A 23,383-nucleotide genomic window follows, 5' to 3' on the forward strand; every position below is an offset into this window, starting at 1 on the left:
AGTGGCCCAGGGGCAAAATGATGAAGATCTCAGCCAGGAGAGGGCAGGGGCAAGGGGTTACTGGGGACAGATTTAAGAACTGGTTAGGATGTGAGAACCAGCAAGTCAATGAGAGGAGGGAATAGATGTCTAGATTAGATGGGTACCCTGGCGCAGAGGGGAGACGGGGAGCCCCATTTAGACATGCTTGGTGGGGGTGCATCCAGAGGAGATGTCCAGCAGACAGGTGGATAAATTGGCCTGAAAGTTAGGAGAGGTATGAGCTGAAGACATAGCTCAGTCATACACACGTTCATTTGGGAGTTCAGTGACCAAGGAACAAATCACCTCCACTGAGGCTGTGGCAAAGGCTTCCTGGGAGAAGTTGGCTTTGAGCCAGGCCCTGAAGAATGGGAATGCTCTGAGAAGTGGGGGTACAGGGGGAGGAGGTGTGAGGGAGGGATGTCAGTGTGATGAGGGGTCTACCATGGAGGAAACTGGGGAGTAGGGTGGGCAGGTGCTGGATATGGGCAGGAGCGGAAGGTTGCCGGGGAAAAGCAACAAGAAACTTTGAAATGACTTGTGATGACTTCTGCCTCCTAAGTCTGATAAAAAATGAAAATTTTTATGAAATGTCTTAGAGTGATATTGAAAGTTACTCCAAAGTAATTTCTTAAAACGATTGTAACACGGAGATGTATGCATTAAACTACCTTTAATATCGTAAGAGGCCTTGTTCCTGGATACCTGGGCCACTGGGAGGCCTCTCATGTATGTCTTATCAGTGGAAACATTTAAAGGCACAAGCGAGGAAAGGTGGTGCGAGCCAAAGTCCTGGTGGAGAACAGAGAAGCATCCGGACCGCACTTGTGTGTGCAGGGAGGGTGAGTGGTCGGGCCGGGCTGCCAGATGAGAAAACCGATGGGAGCATTGTGCCAGGGAAGAGATACTTGTTTGGTACCTTCTTTTCACATGAGCCTCGTCTGGTGTTGAGGTTGGTGGGTATGTTCTCTCTTGGTGACATTGTAGGCAGGAGTGGCTGTGGGCCGTGCCAGTAGTCACATGGACTTCCTGCAAGGCTTAACACCACTGGAGCGTGGTTTGCTTCACAGGCTTGGCAGGAAGAAGCATAGGAATAAGTCTGAAGGTTTAGGGTTAGAGTAGGATATGGTTTCTCCTGAACTTCACACAGTTACTGAAAGTTTCACTAGACTGTTTACTTTCCCCCCATTATCAGAGCAATTACCATAAAGCATTGGGGAAATATAGAAGAAATGTGAACATCCATAGTCTGACAATTACTGTTAACATTTTGGCATGTTTATAGCCACTGTTTTCTCAATTATAATCTTTCTTTCTTTGCTTACATATGATTAAATCAGATATACTATTCTATGTCTAGCTTTTTGATCTATTTTATCATGTAAACATTTGTCCATTAAACTATGGATTTTAATTTCATTTATCAACCAAAACTCTTTTACCAGATTATGAGCAAATCAAGGGCCTTCCAGATTTTAGCTGGGGGAGAGGTAGCAGCTGGGCTGGAAGGCAGTAGGGTCACTGGACCAGAGGGTGCACGTTTTGGGCCCTGTTCAGGAACAAGTGAACACGGAGAGTCTCGAGGCTAACAATGCTGGTCCTGAGGAAATCCTTCTACTTCCTTGCCTGGCCTGATTTTAGAGTCCCAGACCGGTCCAAGAGTGATTAGAAAATTAGAAAGTCCCTGAGCCTCGCAGAGGTTCCTGCGAGCCCTAGAGCTAACCTTATTTAACAGGAAGAGGCCTAGAACCTCCCACAACTGTGGAAGTGAGGCTGCCTGGGCTATTTCATCTCCTGGTACAAAGAAGGGAGAGCCTGAGTAAGCTGCCATTACCCCCTGCCAGGGGCGTGCAGGCCTCCCAGTGACTCAGCTAAGCAATTTACTGACTCCCACAGCTCTGTCTGTAGCTTCTATATATTAAGTAATCATGTGGTGGAAATTACAAGTAGCTTACTAGTTCCAGGTTTAGGAATTTTTTTAGTGTATAAGTTAGTTTGTTAATGAGTTAGCTAGTTTGTTATGGGGAAGATGTGTGTGATCCAAGGATGAAAAAGGGATCTGGGAAGGTACTTTTTGCAGGCTGCTCAGTGTCTCTGAGACTTGAACAAACATCGTATTTGCTTGCAGAGAAATGTGCTATCAGCAAGGGAAAAGTTAGATTTTTTTTTCCCCCTGGATAAATTACTTGAGTGTGGCATAAAAGTTAAAACACCCAGAGTAACAGTGAAACGGTTTAGCCAATCATTTATATTAAGTACAAGTTTATTGCAATGCTTTTCCCCCCAGTTGGCATGCTCCCTCCTTCATAAGCTGACCTAAATTGTTTCAAGATTGTCTTCAGCATGGCACATGGGGAAATCACACACTTTGGAAGCAGGCCCACTTGGGTTTGAATCCTGGCACAAGCAATTACTGGTTTTATTTTCTCAGCGGTAAGATGGAAGCAGTAACACCTATCTCCTTGGGTAGCCGTGAGGATTATGTGAGATGAGGTATGTGAAGTGTTGGAACCTCGAGGGTTGGCCCTTAGAAAACAGTGGTCATTATGTCTTCCCACCACTGCCACTCAGAAGGTCTCCATGGCTGGTAGTCCCCATGGCTGCTCTGGCCTGGCCTGCCTTTGGGGACCTGAATGAGATGACTGGTGCTCTGTGACATGCATCCAAGGATTCATGGGGAAGATACAAACAGCCAGCTTTCCCAGGGACTTACGGTTCTAAAGCTCATCTTTAGTGAGTGAGGATCTTAAATTCACACTTACTGGGCCATTTGCCCAAACCTAGGCTAGAAACCATCCATATCATATCTATGGGGTTGCTGAAAAAACAGCTTCCTTTTTTTTTTTTTTTTTTTTTGAGACAGGGTCTTATTCTGTTTACCAGGCTAGAGTGCAGTAGCGTCATCATAGCTCACTGCAACCTCAAACTCCTGGGCTTGAGCAATCCTGCAGCCTCAGCCTCCCAAGTAGCTGGGACTATAGGCATGCACCACTACACCCAGCTAATTGTTCTATCAAAAACAGCATTTCAGTCCTTTTTCAGAATTTCCATCTGAATACATTTGGTTTTGCTGCTGGCAGAGGAGAACCCCAAAACTTTTAGCAAAGGTTTTGTGATCTCTTGGGAGGAAAGGTACTGTACAAATCACTTATAAGTACACAAAAAGAGGAATTGTGCCAGAATTGCTTTTTGAGAGAGATAAACTTGAATAGTTATGCGGACTTAAATCATTTCCTGCATTGGCAATTTTCCCATTAACCCAAACATGGTCCCTTGCCTGTGGCCTCTCCTCAGAGCACTGCTGACCCACCCAGACGTGGTATGTGGTGGGACAGCCCTGGCTGCATTCCCAGGCAAAGCTCCTACCCCTCTAAGTTGTCAGTCATTCCCTGAGGGGTGTTTTTCATCTGTACCGATTTTTGCCTTTTATTTCTGACTTGTGGCAGCTTGTCTTGAGCCCTGAATAAACAGAAAGGATCCGTCACTCCCTCCAGTGCCTTCATTTGTGCCCTGGATTCATGGAGACGGCTGTGCCCTGGCTAGCCCTGCTTGGGCGGAAGCACATGCTCTCCATCCCACATCTCCTGCTGTTGTGTTTTAAGTGTAATGGAAACCTTCATCCCTGAGCTCTGTGGGTCCAGTCCCCCATCAACTTCTTGACAAATGGTGGAGTTTAAGAAGGGGCTTCCTTTGTGCCCTTGCATATCTTACTTCTTAACCCACAAAGTTAGACATTTCCGTAGTGAGCAGGGAGTGTCCAAAAACCTACATTCAAAGCAACTCTTTCTTGGTACTCGTAATGGAGAGATGCTTGTTAGGGAGTCTCAAGTCTGATTTGTGCCTGAGAAGATGTTTATTTTGCAGTACTATTTTGCAGTAGTGTGCAGTGTGGGCTGGGAATACCATCTGCTGGGTCCAGGAATGCAGATGGTGACTGACCCTGAGGACGGGTCAGTTAATGAGCGAGCAGCCCCTGCTGGGCTGAGGTCAGAGGGGTTCTGTCCAGCCAGTGGGATTAGACTCCATGGACCAGCTGGCCCCTAGGATTTGCAGGGGATTAACATTCCTTTAGCGTAACTTCCAGGGGGCCCCTCATCCTCTCCTCCTGAGCAGGCCCCCTGAAATCAGGGATCTGGGAGGCAACCACACATTCGAATTTTACATTGCGTTACAACTAACTACCAGTACATGCTGCAGTTGGCCACAGTGTGCTCTGTTTCTCTTTCAGCCTCGCAGTGCAATGTCAGCTTAAAGAAGCAGAGGAGCCGCAGCATCCTCAGCTCCTTCTTCTGCTGCTTCCGTGATTACAATGTGGAGGCCCCTCCGCCCAGCAGCCCCAGTGTGCTTCCGCCGCTGGTGGAGGAGAATGGTGGGCTCCAGAAGGTCAGTGCTGGTGGGGAGCTGCGCTCACTGAGACCACAGCAGCGCAGGTCTGTCCCATCCTTGACGAACATCCCTGATAAGAGCATGTGACAGTATGTGTGCAGCCATGTACTTAAAGATTTGAAATTACAAAAAATGTAATCTTTTTAGATAAAAGGCTCTCCCAGTCCTTCCCATTTAACAACGAAAGAACATGTTTGGTAGGAGTTATAAGAGTCACTTCACTTTTTCGTAACATTCTCTCTTGGGAAGTTGAATGTATGAAATAGTTAAAGAACCAGTAGCAGATACAGAAATGGAAAGACAAAAAGAGAAACAGGCATGGAGGAGAGCTGACAATAAATATAATTGAGTTTAACTACCTTGTTTAATAAAAAACACGTGATACATATTCTTTTGTATCTATCAAATTTTAAAAAGTCACAAAAAAATTTTGTCACAAGAGATCAAAAACCAAAATCCACCCACATGCTGTCTAGCAAACACATCTGAAACAAAGTGACTCAGAACAGTTAAAAGTGTAAGTAAAGATGAACAAACAGGCATCATACAAGTATAAGCAGAAAGAAAATAGGGGTTACAATATTAATTGCAGTTAAAATAGAATTTCAGTTAAAAATCACTGAAAAAGGCAAAGAGGATTATTCATCATGAAGACAGTTGAGATTGAAGACACAAAAGTCATAAAACTTTTGTCCCATATAAAACTTGTCCCATAAAACTTTATGTCCCATAAAACTTTATGTCCCAAATAACATGAGCAAAAGACATGAACAGGTAATTCACAAAATAAGAAATACAGTTGATCAAACATATGAAAAAAATATGAAAAATCTTGCACATATAAACATATGAAAAAATGTTCAACATGACTAGTCGTCAAAGAAATGTGAACTAAATAATGAGATACCCTTTTCCATCTGTCAAATTATCAAAGATATTTTTAAAGATAATATTTGGGTTTGGCATAAGGTAGTAGGAGAGAAGGTAGAGGATGTAAATAGGTTATTGGCAAGAACATTAATTGATTACATCTTTCTGGAGGAAAATTTGGCAATATGATGTTAAAACCTTAAAAATAGCCCCATTTGTTGATGCATGCAATTCTACTTTATGAACATAATTATGAATGTGAAAAGATTTAACCATGATGCCATCCAGCATAGACTATAATATTGCCAAATTATAAGTAGCGTGATATTCAGCAATAAGCAATTGGTTAAAAAAACGTAGAATAACCGTATAGTCAAGTAACATATAGCCCTTCAAAATGACTTGTCATAAATATTACTGATATAAAGAAATGTTCACAATATATCATTTAATAAAAAGCAGGCTAAAATATCACAGGTTGAGCATATTCATAAGTATGTATAGTCTTTCTCTTTGTCACACACACACAGACACACACACACGAATTTATAAGACTAGAAGGACACATGCCAAAATATGAGGATGTTATCTCATACTAGTAGGATTGTATATAGGATTTTCTCCTTTCCTTTGTGCTTTTTTCTTTCCTAATTTTCATAAAATAAATTACTTTTATGATAGAAAAAATAAAGTTATTTTAAAAGTACATATGAATGTAAAGAAGAGCATTCTGGGAAGACAGCCCGAGCACGTGGCTCTGATCGTTAAAATTCTCTCTCTGGATAAACCCATGTGGCCTGCTGGTGGAGTTGGGAAAGTGCATCAAGGCCCCCTGTTTTCCTGACATCTCCAGGGAAGAGAGCAAGCACAGGATTCTCTCCTTCTGGAACTCAGTGAGAAGCAGGGAACCGCCAACAGAAGAGAATACTTGTCTCTCCTAGAGTCTTCAGACTAAAGCTTGAAATGTATAGTCGCATGAGGTCAGCCAGCCAGCAGGAGCCTCTGGGCTCCCTTGGAAAGGGCCTGCACTGCCCACTTGACATGTGTGGTCCTTGCAGGGGCTGCCCTGGGGAGCTGGATTGCTTTAGTTCTTGTGCCCTAAAGGAGCCAGTCGTTGAGAGGCTTTCTTCATCTCTTTGTGGTTTGTCAACTTGGGCTCTGATGGGCCATGAGAACAGTACTCCTTGCTGGGCCTTTCCGTATGCCCTCACTTGCCACTTCCAGAGAGCCTGGTGGACTGAACTGCACAGACCTCAGGGAGCACACAGCCGTGTGTGAGCAAAGAAAAATACAGCCTCAGCCAAGAAAGTCCAAGTTGAAAAACTGGAACGAGACCCCTACTGAGGTAAAACTAATGGAAGAGATTGAAGAGAACTTTAACGGACAATGCATCAAATGAATTATGAGTACAAAAGTAACATTTGGAACTTTAAAAAACTTCATGGATTCTTTCTTTCTTTCTTTCTTTCTTTCTTTCTTTCTTTCTTTCTTTCTTTCTTTCTGAGACAGAGTCTTGCTCTGTTGCTTGGGCTAGAGTGCCGTGGCATCAGCCTAGCTCACAGCAACCTCAAACTCCTGGGCTTAAGCAATCCTTCTGCCTCAGCCTCCCGAGTAGCTGGGACTACAGGCATGCGCCACCATGCCCGGCTAATTTTTTCTATATTTTTAGTTGTCCAACTAATTTCTCTCTATTTTTAGTAGAGAGGGGCGTCTCAATATTGCTCAGGCTGGTCTTGAACTCCTGACCTCGAGCGATCCTCCCGCCTCAACCTACCAGAGTGCTAGGATTATAGGTGTGAGCCACCGCGCCCAGCCATGATTTCTAAATATAAAAATTTAGTAAACAAACAAAAAAAGGAGAACAAGAATGGTCACTACTGAGAACTGAATTAATGTTCTGGAAAAGCAAGTGGAAGAAATATCTTACTATTCACAAAGATGGTAATTGTGAGAGGAGGAAAAGGGATCTAGGAGACCCATTGTGCAAATACAAAGAGAAAAAGTAGTAGAAGACGTTTTTCTTGAGCTGAAAACAAAGCTTCAGCCCACAGGTTGACAGTGCTCGCCAGTCTGCAACAGGATTAGTGGGGCAGGTAGGGGCACAGGCCTGGATACTTGCTACTGAGATTCGGAAATCTAATCTTACAAGCTACCAAAATAAATTATTTTCGAAGAAAACAATTATATTAGTATCGGACTTCTCATCAGCAGTATTAAAGCCAGAAGACTATGAGAAAATGTTTACAGCTACTGAGAGAAAAAATTAGAAACCCAAAATTCTACATGTGACCAAGATACCATTTATCTATTGAGGAAAAAGTAGTACATTTTCAGATATGTAATGATTCAGAGACGGGGCAAAAAATAAAAAACTGGGTGAGACTGAATTATTAAAATGCAGAAATATGACTGTTAGGAATAGAACTGTAACAATTGGCACAACTGGAAAATAGATCCTCAAAATTCACAGAGGGAAAAAGGAGAAATAAACAGAAATGTGAACAGGCCATCAAAATTAAGGAAAGGGAAAAAGAACAAATAACAGATAACAAATAGTAAACATAACAAAGAGTAGGCATAAGACCAAGTTTAAATGAACCAGATTCTCCTAACAAAAGACCAAGACTGTATCAGATTGGCTTGACAAATTCAGATGTATGCTGTTTCCAAGAATATACCTGTCATCAGATAGGAATGATTTTGGCTGCAAGTAAAAGAAAACTGACAAACAATAGCTTAAACAAACAGGGGATTATTTTTCTCTATGAAAAGCCCGTGCCAGGCAGTTGCTGGGATTGGTTTAGATGCATGATGCTGCCATCAGGAACCCAGCCTCCTTCTGTTCTGTGTCTTTCCATCTCTGTTCTGCCACACTTGGCGTATTTGCCTTCATCCTCATGCTTATTTGTGATCTCAAAGTCTCAAGTTTCAAACATCTTAATCTACCTTTAAGTGGAAAAGACCAGGAGGGGTGGCACTAGCCATGTATATCTCTCTTGTGGGATAAAATGCTTTCACAGAAAACCCTAAGAGATTTCTGCTTACACCTTATTGGCCAGAACTTTATCACAGACTACCCTACAGCAACAAGGGAGGCATGAAAGGGAAGAATTTAGCCCAGCGTATTCCTGCTGGCAATAAAATCAGAGCTCTTTCACAAAGGAGAGAAAAATGACTAATAAGCAGATGTACTCATCAGTATGGGTTTTGTTATGGTTCAGTAACAACCTCAAAACCTCAGAGACTTAAAACAATAAAAGTTTATTTTTCACTCATGCTACTTGTTTATAATGGGTTGGCAGAGCCTTCTGTTCCGTGGCACTATCCAATAGAAACAGAATGTGAGTCACATATATAACTTAAATTTTTCTAGTAGCCACATTTATAAAAATATTTTAAAGATAGGTAAAGTTAATTTTAATAATATATTTTATTTAACCAACTATATGCAACATATCAAAAGAAAAAATTCTAATGAGATAATTTATATTCGTTTCGTCTAACTAGTTCCTCAGAGTCTGGTGTGTATTTTGCATTATAGCACATCTTAATTTGCACTAGCCACATTTCATGTACTCAATGGCCACACGTGACTAAGTAGCTACTGTATTGGATGGTATAACTATCTTATCCTTATCCATGGACCTAGACTGAGGAAGGCCCCATCTCTTTGCTTCCATGATTGTCACAGCAGAAAAAAGGCAATGTGATAAACCACACTGGTTCTTTTTATTATTTTTATTATTATTACTTTAAAGACAGGGTCTCACTCTGCCACCCAAGCAGGAGTTCAGTGGTATGATCATAGTTCACTTCAGCCTGAACTCCTGGGCTTAAGAGATTCTCCCATCTCAGCTAGCTAATTTTTAAAAACTTATTTAGAGATGGTATCTCACATGGTACCCAGGCTGGTCTCAAATTTCTGAGCTCAGGCAATCCTCCTGTCTCAGCCTCTGAGTCGCTAGAATTACAGGTGTGAGCCACTGTGCTCAGCTTACACTGGCTCTTAAAGTTTTTACTCAGAAGTAACATGCCTCATTTTAACTTATATTTTCTTGGCCAAAGTAAGTCACATGACCACACCTAACTTCAAGGGGCATGGAAGTATAATCCTACCACGTATCCAGAAAGAAAACTGGGATTATTTGGTAAACAGTGCTAATGACAATTAGAGTAGGCAAATAATAGTTTCTGACACAACATCTAGCATACAGTGAAAGCAGAAGGTGGAAAATAAAGAGATGGGTAAAATATGCAAGGCAGATCAAACAGAAAGCAAGAGTGGCAATAGTAATATCAGACAAAGCAGAATTCAGGATAGGTCAAAAGCATTAAATAGGTTAAAGAGGGATGTTTCATAATGACAAAATATATGAAGTATATAATAGCCCATAAACCTTTATATATAGTCATAATGCAGCCAAACAAGAAAACTGTTTAAACGTGATAAAAAGCTATCTTCTAAAAATAAATAGCAAACAACATAGGAAAATCATTGGTAGTTTCTGGCTAACAGAATAAGACAAGAAAATGAAACGATTGGGATAAATATGGAAAAGACACAAACCTAGTCTTATTTACAGACGACATGATTGTTTACATAGAAAACCCAAAAGCCCCTGTAGAAAATTTATCAGAATCATTAAAAGATTTTGATATGGTGGTTTATGGAGGAATGCACTGTTTCTAGACAGAAAGACTTAAGTTTATAAGGAACAAAATGTCAAAGAATAGCTAAGAAATTTTTAGAAAGAAAATAATGAAAGACAACTTGCCTTGCCAGATATTAAATCTTATTCTACGTTGGTGTGGACAAATATATCAGTGGAATATGTGTGATGAGATTCCGCTGTAATCTACATCCCAGCCCCAGATCCTGATATCTGCTCTCAGTGTGCTAGCCTCATACCCTCCCTCTCTCAATTTAAAAGTCACTTAGGGAGAGAATTGCTGTTAGTGAAAGGAACATAATTTGTACCCTAGGCCTGTAGAAGAGGAAAAAGAGAAGAGAATCGCTGCTGTTTAAAAGTTATTTAAAAATAGCATCTATCTAGGTGACATGAGGAAATAGCATCGCACTCCTGGAAGGTTTCCTCAGGTACCCAGCTGTGTCTATCAGGGAGTAAAGGCCTTTAAAGGCAGTTCCTCTTGGAGTTGGTGTTCATTCCTGGACTTCCTTCTGTCAACATTTGTCAAAATGGCTTTTTAAAGAATTAACTTCGTTAATCTGAAGTGGGGATGATGCATTATTTACATAACATGGGACTATTCCATCTGTGAGACCCGTTCCCAGTGAAAGAGCCGTGTCAGAGTCCGGCAGCTGATTCCCAGAGGGGACCCTCTGCCCCTTGCATTGAGCTTGATCAGGACACACAGAACACAAAGCCCAGGCCCAGCAGTTGTAGAAGCAGATTCTAGGCCCCACTCTACTGTTGAGTCCTTGAGTGTCCCTGCCTCTCCAAACTCTGCATACTGGAGGAAGAGGGGACACCATGGGCTGGATAGGACAGGTGACCTCTAGGGTTCCATCCACGCTGCATATTTACTTTGCCCTGGACAAATGAGAATTTGGAGCCTTCCAGTTAAAGCTGTTTCTGCAACAGTGGCTTGGGGTAGCAGCCACTGCCACCATCACAGCTATAGCCTGGACCTGTAGGCCAGTTGCCTCCTGAGCCAGTAGCCTCCAGAGCCTAGGAGGAGTCAGCACCCAGAAGACTCCCATGATCTAAGGGTTAGGACAACGTAAAGGGATTGCTGGGTGCTCACAAATACATGCATACCCCATGTATATATACACATTTGTACGTGTAAGCCTCTAGGGTAATTTCCAAACCCAAGTATCTTCCTAGATTAGCACCTTTGCTTGCTCATAGTCATTGTTTTGTCAAGCCCTTCAGATGTGTTGTGGTCTCTCGCATCGCTGACGTGCTCATCTCATCACATACGTGGCTCTGAAGGTGCACCCGTGTGTAGGGCCTGTCTGCGCTCTCCTACCAGAGCAGAGCTTCTCAACCAGGCATGGTTTTACCCTCCAGGGAACATTTGGCAATGTCTGAGGACAGTTTTGATTGTCACTACTGGGGGGGTGAGGGGTTCTACTGGCATCTAGTGAGTAGAGGCCAGCGATGCCGTTAAACATCCTACAATGAGCCAGGCGCAGTGGCGCACACCTGTAGTCCCAGCTACCAGTGAGGCTGGGGCTGGAGGATTGCTTGAGCCCAGGAGTTTCAGGCCAGCCTAGGCAGCGCAGTGAGACCCTGTCTCTAAAAAATAAAAAATAAATCCTGCAACATACAGGACAGCCCTCACAACAAAGAGTTATCTGGCCCAAAATGTCACTAATGCTAAAGTTGAGAAACCTTACTCTAAGGTAACCCAACAGGCTTATGAGCTTCTAGTTAAAATCTCTCCCAACAAGAGCAGTGATCTGCTCCCAGGTCCAAATGTATTGGGAACGATATTATTTAAGAGCTTCTGAAATGAATTTCTCTGTGCAAGTCCTTGAAAACTGGGATGTGATTTGATGGTACCATCTGTTGGAGAGCAGCCTAGCTGCCTTGAACAATGTCAGAAGGCTGTTTAGAATCTCCTGGAAAAGGAGAGAGCCATTGAGATCATCTCAAGAGGTAATGGTAGTTGCTGTTGCACTGCAGAGGTGACGACTAGGGGCGGGAGGATAATCAAGAAGCTGCTGATGATTCCTAGTGTCAGAGCAGAGCTCAGAAAGGTGCCAGCCACCTGCCATTGCCAACCATTAGGCTTGGCCCCTTCACATGAGACCTTGTCACTGTGACCCCCTCAATAACAAAGGACACATCTTTTCACAGATCCTTCAGTGTGCAAGGCATGAAGCAGTGCGTCTCCTTATCAGGCCATCTGAAAGCGAAGAGGAAGCACAAGCTGGAAATACTCAATGGAAATAGATTTGCTTTTTTATTAGCATTTCTTAACAATGCCAGAATGAAGTGTTTCCATCAACCAGCTTTGGAATGGCTGGCATTTGGGGCTGAGGAATGGTCGAGGCCCTTTTTTGGGGCCTGAATTTTCTTAGCACTGCCTGTGAATACACATTCTGTTCCCCTGAAGGAAAAAGCTGCCCCCATGTCTGTGACCTGAGAGGGAACTCCTTATACCTTGTCAAGGGTCCTCCCCTAGAGGAGGACCTGGAATGCCCCAGGGGGTTTCTTGTGATCTGGTGAGCTTGTCTCTCTGTTCCTACATACTATATTGACTTAGTCTTTTTAGGGAAAAACTTGCTTAAAAGAAGAAACAAACCAGTTATTAGAGAGACTGAAGGATTCAAGTATGAGTTTTCATACTTGTTTTCAAATTAAGGAGCACATTCCTGGGAGTCAGGGAGGCATTGTCTAAATAAACAAGATGGTTCGTGAGCCTCAGGAACCAGCCTGGTGTGTTGGGCGAGGGGCTGTCTGGGAGACAGTGGAGCTGGGTGCCCTGACTATGGGGATTCTCTGGGTTCCTCGCGTTCATTAAACACCACCAAGGTACAGAGAGCAGGAACTCACACAGCTGCTGTACTCAAGAGTGCTTTGAAGTTTCTTTTGGGAATATGGTCTTCTCTCCAAACCTGACAATGATTTTTTTGTTTCTTTTTCCCCAGGGTGACCAGAGGCAGGTCATTCCCATACCAAGTGTATGTATATTTATCCAATTTTATTGAAACATTCGTAAACTCTTGTGGCTTTGGGCCTACTAATATAAAAGATTTTTTTTAAATGTTCTTGCTTATGTTGAATTTTATCATGTGGTATAAACAGCTCTGTTCTATGAAAAAGAAAAATGAAGCTACATTCTAAACTGTGAGCAGGAAGTTCTATACAGAGACAGTTTCCTTTCTCAGGAACAGAAGGACAGCCAGTATCTATTAACCAAATTCTCCTCTTTCCTTTCTCTCTGGGAAGGGCCTCCAAGCTTTCTAAGCTGAGGTAGCTTGGAGCCCTCACCCCGACCCCAACACCTTAGCCCCTACTCCATGAATTGGGGAGAACATACTTTTGCCCAGACATGGTTCTTTGCAGCAGGTTCCATCCCAGTGGAACTGGGCCCACAGAGTCCCAGGTGACCAGACCACCTCTCGCTTAACAGCATTGATAGCTTGGCTATAGCTCTGACATCAGAGAAATCACCCTGATTATTAATGTATTCCCTGAACTTGCAGGACCCACCCCACAGGCCAGCTGTGTTGCAACTCGGCCCCAGCTGAGCACTCCCTTGTTGACTCCACTTCTGTTGTCAGCCCTGGAATTTGGGAGAGAAGCTGCGCCAGCATTCCACCCCAGCACGGGCATGCACCGGCCACCCCTCAGCCAGTCGCTGCCCCCTCTCTTCCTCCTGTCCCTTCTCTTCCTCCTGCTTTGCCAGCAGAGCCACCCAGCCTGGGGCCAGTCAGCAAGAAGCAAACTGATGACTGACTCACTAAAGAAATTTGCAGGCAAGATGTCTGTATCAAACAGTCCTGCGTCCTTAGAGAAGGGTTTAGGTTTCAAAACATATCCATAAATTGATTATATTAGTCCACAAAGATCATCTGATTCAGAAAACCTGATTCAAATCTGTTCATTTATCTTTCCTTGGATTTTTCCACATATTTTCTGGAAACATCCAAGAGACAGAGCACTCTTACATTAAAAGGAATGGATTTTATAAGTTGATTTCAAAGGCTTTAGTAGTGTGTACCACTTGCAAATTCCCCAGAAAGTTTTAGATGATTTCATTTTTCTCAAAGCTCTAACTCTGCATTGAGTAACAAGTTGCAACAGTTTGTGGAGTAATTCTCACTTTGCCCACATGCTTGGGGTTGGGCTTTGTTGGGAAAACTGGCTTTGATCAAAAAGATTGATCAAGCAACATAATTTTTTTTCCAGTGTTTGAGGGAGATACCTAGTGGGGTTAATTAATACCAGGGGACTCTTTTTAACTTTTATAGAAAGTGGTTTCATATATTTTTCCTGCAAAGGTGCCTATATTAAACAGATGGCAGGTAGTATCTCTCCCCCTACTACTACTATTTTTTCTCAAAGATAGTTCACAGCCATCTGTAAAGTTCAGTGCCAAAGAAAGCATTTTTAAGTATAAAAATCCCACTGAGGAAACTGACCCTTTCCCCACAAATCTACACTCAACCATATACAGAATTCCAGAATAAAGCAAACAAGGACAAGAAGGTCCCTTGTATAATTTATCCCAGTGTTAGATCAATAAACTGCTGACTGTGTCCTTCACATGAGATGCTGGGTCAGGCTGTATGAAGCTTTGAACTATGTTGCCAAAACCCAGAGCCTAGCTAAAGTCACCTGCACTTTTGAGTGATGACCTCCAGAAAAGCAGTTCCACTGAGGAGCACATTAGGACCCCCACTGCCCTCTTAGCATGTGGTACTGAACCCAAGTCCACCTGGGGGCCTTCTCAGCCCTGAGATTCAAGTCTTGGGACCCCCTGTGATATCTGCACCTGCCTGAAAAGGCCGCAGGTCACATAAGCAGTGGTCCTGGACGTTCTGGACCACAGGGGACCCAGTCTGTGCCAGGAGCCCTGAGAGCCCAGGGTGCGGCAGCACAGGGCCAGAAATCCAGGTTTGTGCTGAGCCTCCAAGCCAGGTTCCGTGACCCCCTGAGAGCTTTCTTCGGGCCCCGGAGGTCAAAGCATCTCTGAGCCTGTTGGTGCCCGGAGTAGCTCCAGCTGGGGTCCCCATCTCTACTTGTCACCTCACACCTCTTTTTTTCATTTGCATGCTGCTCTGTTCATATGTGCAGGTTTGATCCTTTAATTTTTTTTGGTCTTATAATTTTTTATTGAATTCAAGTTCATCGTTAATTAAAAAATGCTGAAAGATTAAAGTAGAAGGAAAAAATCCCCCAACTTAATCCCACTGTGTAGAATAACCACTTTTTATATATATTGTATATCCTTCCACAAACCTTCCAAACAGAAGCATATTTACACAAATGAAGTTGTATTATACCCACTATTCTGCAAATTGCTTGTTGCTTTAGCAAGACATTTTGAACGTCTTTCCCAGTATTAATATGTATATGTCTGACTCATTGTTTTATATGTCCTTGATGGCATTTACTTTGTTTCCACTTCTGTGCTATTATAAATATTTTTCTTAAGAGTATCCATGTACCTGTGTGTTTATAGACTTGCATGATAGTTCTGTGTGATCAGTTTTATATCATGGAAATGCTAGGTCAAAGGATATATTTTACATAGTTGGCACATTAAAGCCAAATTGTCCTCCAAAAGCCCATGCTAATTTACATTCCCACAAAGAGTCTATGAAATTGCCCCATACCCTTACTTAAAATGGTTACCAAATGTCTTAACCTTTGCTAATCTGAAAGTAAAGAATGGTATCAGCTTATTGCTTTGGTTTGCATTTCTTTATGAATGAATTTGAACAGATCTTCACAAATTCATTGGCCATATGTCTTTCTTTTCTATTCATTTCTTCTAGGTTTTTTTACTGTGTTGTTCTTTTTTTTTTTTTTTTTAATTTTAAGGAAATTAGTACTTTCCCCCAAATTTATGATATACCTTTGGCCTTGTTTATAATCACTCTGGCCACAAAGAAATTTTAATTTTATATAGGTAAATATTAATCTCACCCATCATGGCTCCTGGATTTTATATTTTCTTCTAGTATTTTAATGGTTTCATCATTACATCCAAATCTTTGAACTATTTGGAATTTATATTGGTGCAAGGCATGAAGTAGCAATCTATCTTTTTTCCCAAGTGGCTACTCAATTGTCCCAGCACCATTTATTGAGTAATCATCTTTTGCATACCTATTGGAGATGACATCTTTACTGTTAAAATCCCACTTAGTAACATGTCTCTCAGGTATGGGCTGGGATTTAAGGGCCTTCCTTACTGGCAAGCTTCATGGGATGTTTGGTGAAAGTCAGGTATTAAAGGGTGAGGAGACGATGCAGAGGGACAGAAGGCTTAGAAACCACTGAAGTTTGGGTGGCCATGGCTTAAGGGGAGCACTTGAATGGTTTGGCCCCAGGAAGAAATGCCACTGCTTAGATCACACGCCACACTGATGCTCACAAACACAAGGCTGGCAGTGTAGTGAGCCATAACAGTGATGAAAGCAGAGAGAGGAATTTGTTTCTAACAGTTATGTTGCTATGCTATTTGCCTAAGGCTTTTAGTAAAGTAGTACACTTTTTTCTTTAAAACATTATGAAGAGGCCGGGCGCGGTGGCTCACGCCTATAATCCTAGCACTCTGGGAGGCCGAGGCGGGAGGATCGTTCGAGATCAGGAGTTCGAGACCAGCCTGAGCAAGAGCGAGACCCCATCTCTACCAAAAATAGAAAGAAATGATCTGGACAGCTAAAAATATATATATAGAAAAAAATTAGCCAGGCATGGTGGCACATACCTATAGTCCCAGCTACTCGGGAGGCTGAGGCAGGAGGATTGCTTAAGCCCAGGAGTCTGAGGTTGCTGTGAGCTAGCCTGATGCCACGGCACTCTAACCCGGGCAACAGAGGGAGACTCTGTCTCAAAACAAACAAACAAAAAAAAATTATGAAGAACATATAAGCAAAACAACTATTCTGGTTAAAACCAGTGTGGAGTTTCCCTTGCTTCCCTCCTTAGGCCCTGAGATCTCCGCCCTGAACTCTGCGGCTTGGGGAGCACAGTGTGCAAACCCTGAGCCTGAGAAATCTTACGAAAACAATAACCTAATGTACCAAGAAGAGGTACTACATCTATGAGATTTATGAAGGTTTGTGGCGTGGGTACTCCAGAGGAAATAACCTTAGTGTCAGCTATTCATGGCTGCCATTTCACTGCCAGGGACAGGAAACTTCAGATTTACTCCCAGGAAGAGAACTGAAATGAACACTGTTCCCAGACCTTAGATGGCAAAGCCATGGTCCCCTCCCCCCACCCAGCAAAGCTCTCTGTGTGCATTTGAGCAAGTGATTTTGTATAGAAAAGGCCTTTCTTCATATAACTGGTATTTCTCTTGTTCTTCAGCTTATGATGGCCTCAGAGAAAATTTGGTTCAGGACATTTTTTAGTTAATGAGTCCAGCATCACCTGAACAGATCAGTTGAAGTCACAATGCACTTCGAATTGCCACTGTAGAGCATCCTTGCATTTCCAAGGGCACAGCTGTCCAGAAGATTTCTTACCAGTGAGCTGAAGAATTTGCATTAATCTAAAGCCAACCTCTCAGGGAAGCTGTGTGCATTTAGGAAATGGAGGATTAATGGAACCCTCCTAGCCCATTGCTCCCCAGCTTGGCCTTGTTCCCTGCAGCACAAATGCAAAATCAATAGCTTGCTTAATAGGAGTCTCACCTTTCTTGATCTTTTCTCTCTTAGAAAGTACAGTGAGAGGTTTTACTTACTGTTAGAGAATGCTTGTAAAGTGTGGGTTAAATATGCTAAGAAACTAATTTTTATTCTTGGGTTTGGAAAATAACTAAGCCAGTTTTGGCAGATCTTTGGTGTTTTCAGATACACTAGGGATAGGATTTCTAGATCCTTATTTTCCAGGCTAGCAAGTAAATTAGTAAGTTAAAATGTTGTTTTAGTAGTATATAAGTGCATAGGGAAAAAGACTGGATAGAAAAAATATACTAAAGGAAAAAGAAGGACATTAAAAAAGAACACTTGTGTTTTTCTCTCACATGTCTATGTTATTTACAGTGAGAATGTGGTTTTGTTACATAATTGTGTAATAAAAATTAAATTAAAACAAATTTTATTCTGGTCACAAGCATGCTTTCTGCTCTGTCGCAAGCTAACAACAGAAATAACCCAAATCCTCTCCATTATGTTTACTTAAAGAGATTATCATACCCTCCCTTTTAAAAACACTTTTAGATACAAAACTTCTTGCAAGTTTAATTTTTAAAAAATAACCTGCTGACTCACTGGCTTATCATGAAGTATAGAGTCCTTTCGAGGTCCCTGAATTCCATGCCCATCTCCAAGGGCCCCCCCGCCCAGTGCCACAGGATTCGGGAGGACTGCTTGGCCAGCTTTAGTTAGAGCTAAGAGAGTTGGGAGGCCTTAAAGGCTTTTTCTCTGGATGATGTTAGAAAAGGATGAAATACCCGTGCTCACTAGAGAGAGCCCCTCTGCAGTTAGAAATCCTCGTGTCCCACGTGTAGCCCCTTCCTGGGCAGCCCTGGACAGTCCCTTTCTGGCAGAGTGATCATTGTTCTTGTAAATTTACCTAGCTTGTTGACTGCCTGTGTTACATTCACTATTGAACCAGCTAAAGTCCAAAATTAACTTCTGATCATTGATTAACTTTCAGTTTAAACAGAAGAAAAAAGAAATAGCCACTTAAAAGGGAATACCTCTTGGTTTCATTTTTTTCTTTTTTTCTTTTGATAAACCAAATTGTCTATTTTCAGTGGCTAGGGACAGATACTGTGTTTTGTTTTGCATCAAATATTAAACAGAGTTTGACCTTCTTGCAGGACAGAAAATTAACTAGTTAACAGTGGACATTGAATATGTCACAGAGTAAACTAAAATATTTCAAATCATTCCTGGAATGAGGCAAGGCCCAAAGAAATAAATACTCTAAATTGAATGAGGTTGGCTGAAGACACCTAGCATTTTATTAACTCTTTATGACTTCTTTATCACAAGATTAGAGTCAGCTACTATAAAGGCATATAAGTAGGTTTTCTGGTTAACACACAACATGTGGGTTAAAGTATAACTTTTAGAGGCACAGAATCCAAGGAGTAAAATGCCACATGCACTCACTTTTATACCACAGTGGGTCAGGCACAAGACAGGCGCTGTACCTAAAACCAGTTTTATTTCTGTTTCCTGGTATTGGGGGTAACTTTATGTTGCATTTTGCTGGTGGATCTGTATTTCTCTTCAAGTTTTTTAAAATCTCAGTCGCGGAAAAAAATAACTGTGGTTCCAACATAGCTCTAAAATGTACTTACATGCCACAGTGGATGTCAGGCAAAATATAACCTCAGAAAATGGGCCTGCATAGTTAGAGTAGCTGTTACTATTAAACACTCATCCTTGTGTGATCCTTTTTAATAACTACAATAGCCACCAATATATGTGCCGGGCAAAATGTTGAGAGTTTTGCTTCCATTATAACTAATAACAACACACTTTCATTGTAGGTATTATTATCCCAATTTATCACCAAGAAAGTGACAGAGTTGATACTCAAACCCAGGTTTGTCTGGTTCCAAAGCCCAGGTCCTCGTAGTTGCCATTCAGATAATGGAGTGGCACAGTATTTGTTTGATAAAACTTCTGTACTTCAGTTGCAAACTACTTATTTCTGTTGTTCTTAATAAAAGTCCATGATGTACTTGACCAGGCATTTAAATGTTTGCTTTCATTTATACCTTCATTGACATAGTATAATGCAATAATAAGGGAATTGGTTTGTCTTTTACATATTGATTTCTTTTCCCCTTTTAGCCACCAGCTAAATACCTCCTTCCAGAGGTGACGGTGCTTGACTATGGAAAGAAATGTGTGGTCATTGATTTAGATGAAACATTGGTGCACAGTTCATTTAAGGTAAATCAGCATAAAAAACAATCTGTGATCTTTGTGATTTGATCACAATTGTATTAAGAAAGGAAAAAATTAAAAGGATGAAAGCTTGTCGTTGTTCGCATATGACTTCACTCTTCATGAAGAACTCCCAACAACAGCTGCTTATTAACCCAGGTGAACATTAACTAAAGTTGTTGAATGTTAACATAATTAGTTTGGAAAAGAAAATGCTGGGCTGCCATTATCACTGAGACCCCATTCTTGGGAAGTTTGAAGTTTCCAACACTTTCCCCCTGGAAATACTTTTCAGGTGGCACAAGGCATTCAGTGTCCCAGGACACTATTTGTGTTTGTCAAGATAACCAGAGTGCTGCGTGTCTTATTGGGAGGGGCAGGGGAGGCACTGTTGGAAACTGTCAAGCGACCGGCTCTCTTGGAGGTTTTCCCAGATCAATTTTTGAAAGATGTCCAACTCGGAAGAAGACTTCAAAGTTAACGGCATTTGAATGGAGTCAGCCATTTATTCTGACCATTTTCATGACAAGAGGTTGCTGGGGTTTTTTATAAGCTTCGCAGCTAAATGAGTACCCACCTTCACGACTTCCCTCATGAAGGGTGTGGAGCTGCAGGGATGATGTCAGATACTTTTCCTGTTCCCTTCCCTACTCTCCATCTCTTGGCCAGAAAATAGTAAAAATGGCAAGTTACACCATGTTTCTCCATACAGGAACAGCTGTGGCTACACTATTAAGGAATGAGTTAATTAACCATTTTTTGCAGGTAAAATTAATTGTTTAAAAGAGGCAAATGATGAGAAGTTTGGAAATACGGGGTTGGCATGTTGGGAGAAGAAGCAGGTGTTTAGAGTTCTGATCCTGTTTTCTTTGAATTTCCAGCGATGGAACTGCTTTACTATTACTGGTCAGTTAAACCACCTTCCTCTTTTTACCCCAGCCTAGGACCCCCAGTTTACTTCCCTGAGAGACATGAAGGGCACATCCATGATGGGGCATGTGTCTCACATGACCCATAGTCATTCCTTGTAAGTTGCATGGGAAGCCGAAGACCCATCATCTTTGCCTTAACACCTTTCTATCAGAAACAGCATTCCTGTGCCTACTTGGCACAAGCAGAGACCTTCTGATAGGACAAGGCCAGGAAATTGTCTTTGAGTCCTTTGGAGAGTGGAAGAGGGACACCCTTACCTCTTACAGTGAGAAATGGCTTCATTCTGGCCACCGGGGCATGCAGGGACCACCTTGTTCTCCTGCACTTGAGGGCTGGGCCCTTCTGGGGTTAGCCCAGGAGCTGTGATGGCCTTATGTCCCAGCTTAGCCCTGGACAGCACTGGAAGCCTTTTCTCCCTCATGGGCAAGTTGCTCATGATTTTTTTAAGACCCTCTGGAGGAAAGCCCCTCAGAAGAGCAGGGGTCAGTTGCCATCACAGCGTAGAAAACTTATGCCCAGACAGCCCTGGGCATGTGGGCTACACTGGCCAGACTTTATTTATGGAGGTTCCTGGCTGCAAAGGCAGAGCCTCGGCAGCCCCAGGCTCCAGAGTCTGTTCAGAGGGTATTGATGCCACAGTTAATGTGAACAGCATTTCCTCATTTCCTCCCTCCCTGTCCTGCCTACACTCGCAAGCAGAATATTCTTTATTGTGTGGTTTTTAGTGTTCTTGGCATTTCAGAGACCTTTCAGAATCTGAAAGCTGTGAACCCTCTCCCTTCAAAAATGTACAGCTACAACACAGAGGTTCACGGATCCCAGGTTAAGAACCCTGACTCTAGCAGAGACGCCTTTACAGCAACACATGAGAGGAGGTTAAGAACAAGTGCGTGCAGAAGCTGGGGAATGGTTTTTCTCTTTTAATATACTCTGTGGAATATGGTTTCACAATCTAATGCCACGTGAGAGTCTCTTCCTTAAGTCTTCCCTTTTGTTTTTTAGCATGATTCCATATTTTAGTTGTGAAATTATGAAATATTAAACTCATCCTTGGCCTTCCAACCCTGGGAGTAAATATACTGTGATCTTAAGCCTCAGATGCTCTACTGAGTGCTCAGTAATGGTGCTACAGCCTGGTATTTTCCACATTTATTTCAGCTTACATACCAAAGACGGGTATTTGTGTGTACAGTGATGGGCTTAAAGGCAGACCCCACTCAATCTGACCAGAGATTCCACACCCCACACCCTGCCCAGTGGCCAAGACACACACCTTCTCCTTCCCTCTGTCTCTTTCCTCTTGTCCCAAGGGTTTGCAGGCTGCTGACTCTTTGGGGCCTGTTCATTTAAGTAGTTTTCCACCTGATTTGTGGAATTCCATTCAGAACTGTGTATAAGTTCATCATTGAGAACATAGTGACTGTTGCAGAATCATTTTTGCTTTTTAAATGTCATTAATGCTGTCAAAGGATTATTTTAAATATCTAGAAATTTGTGGGTTTGCTGGATATGGTGTTCCTTAGAGCAGAGCAGCCTGGGGAGGACTGGTTCTTCCCCACCTCTGACCCCAAACCCCTGACGGTGCCTGGTCACCAGGCAGAGCTCAAAATCGCTGATTCTCAGGACTAGATGGAGCCATGGGCACTCATCAGACCCATCACTATAGCGACGGAAGAGAGGAGAAACAGGTCCAGAGAGGGGAAGAGCCTGCCCAAGACTGTGGCCTGTGGCCTCTGACTTTACCCCATGTCCCCATATCCTTGGCACTGCTTTGGATCCACGTGCCAGACAGCCCATCACAGCCCCCACCTGTGGGTCCAGGTGCAAATTGTTTTCCCACAAGCAGCGCTGTCCTCTGGCCAGTAGGACGCTCACCTCCTCCCCCTGGTGGCCAGCAGTGGCTCCCTGTCATCCTGGTAGGGCTCTGAGCAAGAGCTGGAGTTTCTGCGGAGCCCCATTCTCTAGCCAGGCTGTGCCACCCTTTGTGGTTGAGGCCAAGCAGGTGTTAAAGAGGTTGGACCGAGATGCTGAAAATGTAATGGCATTCAGAACAGAAAATAATGTGCTTTCCTGCTTGTGCTTATTTTAAGGAACCAAGCCATGCTTCAACATCCTCCTCCTGAACTGTTTTTTCCAATAATCAAAACATTGGTCCAGGCAAGCTTTTTTCTTGCTAAAATTTCCAATTTTATTTTGTTCTTTCAGACATACTAATTATCGTTTCTTTTCTCCCTAGCCTATTAGTAATGCTGATTTTATTGTTCCGGTTGAAATCGATGGAACTATACATCAGGTAAGAAATCAAGGCTAAATCTGAGTGTCAATTAGGATTTTTTAGTAATTACATTTCCTGTGAACTTTATTTCTACATTCTCATTTCAATAATTTGTTGCTGAAAAAGGAAGCATACTTTGTTTAATAAATACAGTGGTTCTCTGCTTTTATTCAGTCAGATTAATTTATGTTGTACTGAGTTTGTAAAGAAAACTATAATCCATTCATAAATATTAGATGCACTTGCAAGTTCAAATAGTTTTTTGATTTGATGCAGACTTTCAGAAGTTTCCGTATCCCCCTCTGGCCTAGCGTGATGGTCTAATTAACTTCCTCATG

At 42.4% G+C, this 23,383-nt stretch overlaps 1 protein-coding gene across 1 annotated transcript in view; it reads left to right on the forward strand.

Annotated features, from left to right (window-relative positions):
* Positions 1–23,383, forward strand: part of CTDSPL (CTD small phosphatase like) — a 115,425-nt gene that overhangs the window by 77,493 nt on the left and 14,549 nt on the right. Inside the window, exons 2-5 of the mRNA XM_069475538.1 lie at positions 4,250–4,404; positions 12,899–12,931; positions 19,742–19,843; positions 23,007–23,063. Coding sequence (XP_069331639.1) covers positions 4,250–4,404; positions 12,899–12,931; positions 19,742–19,843; positions 23,007–23,063 — 347 coding nt within the window. The remainder of the gene's footprint in view (positions 1–4,249; positions 4,405–12,898; positions 12,932–19,741; positions 19,844–23,006; positions 23,064–23,383) is intronic.

The sequence above is a fragment of the Eulemur rufifrons genome, chromosome 7 (assembly GCF_041146395.1).
Source record: "Eulemur rufifrons isolate Redbay chromosome 7, OSU_ERuf_1, whole genome shotgun sequence".
In the NCBI taxonomy this organism is placed as follows: Eukaryota; Metazoa; Chordata; class Mammalia; order Primates; family Lemuridae; genus Eulemur; species Eulemur rufifrons.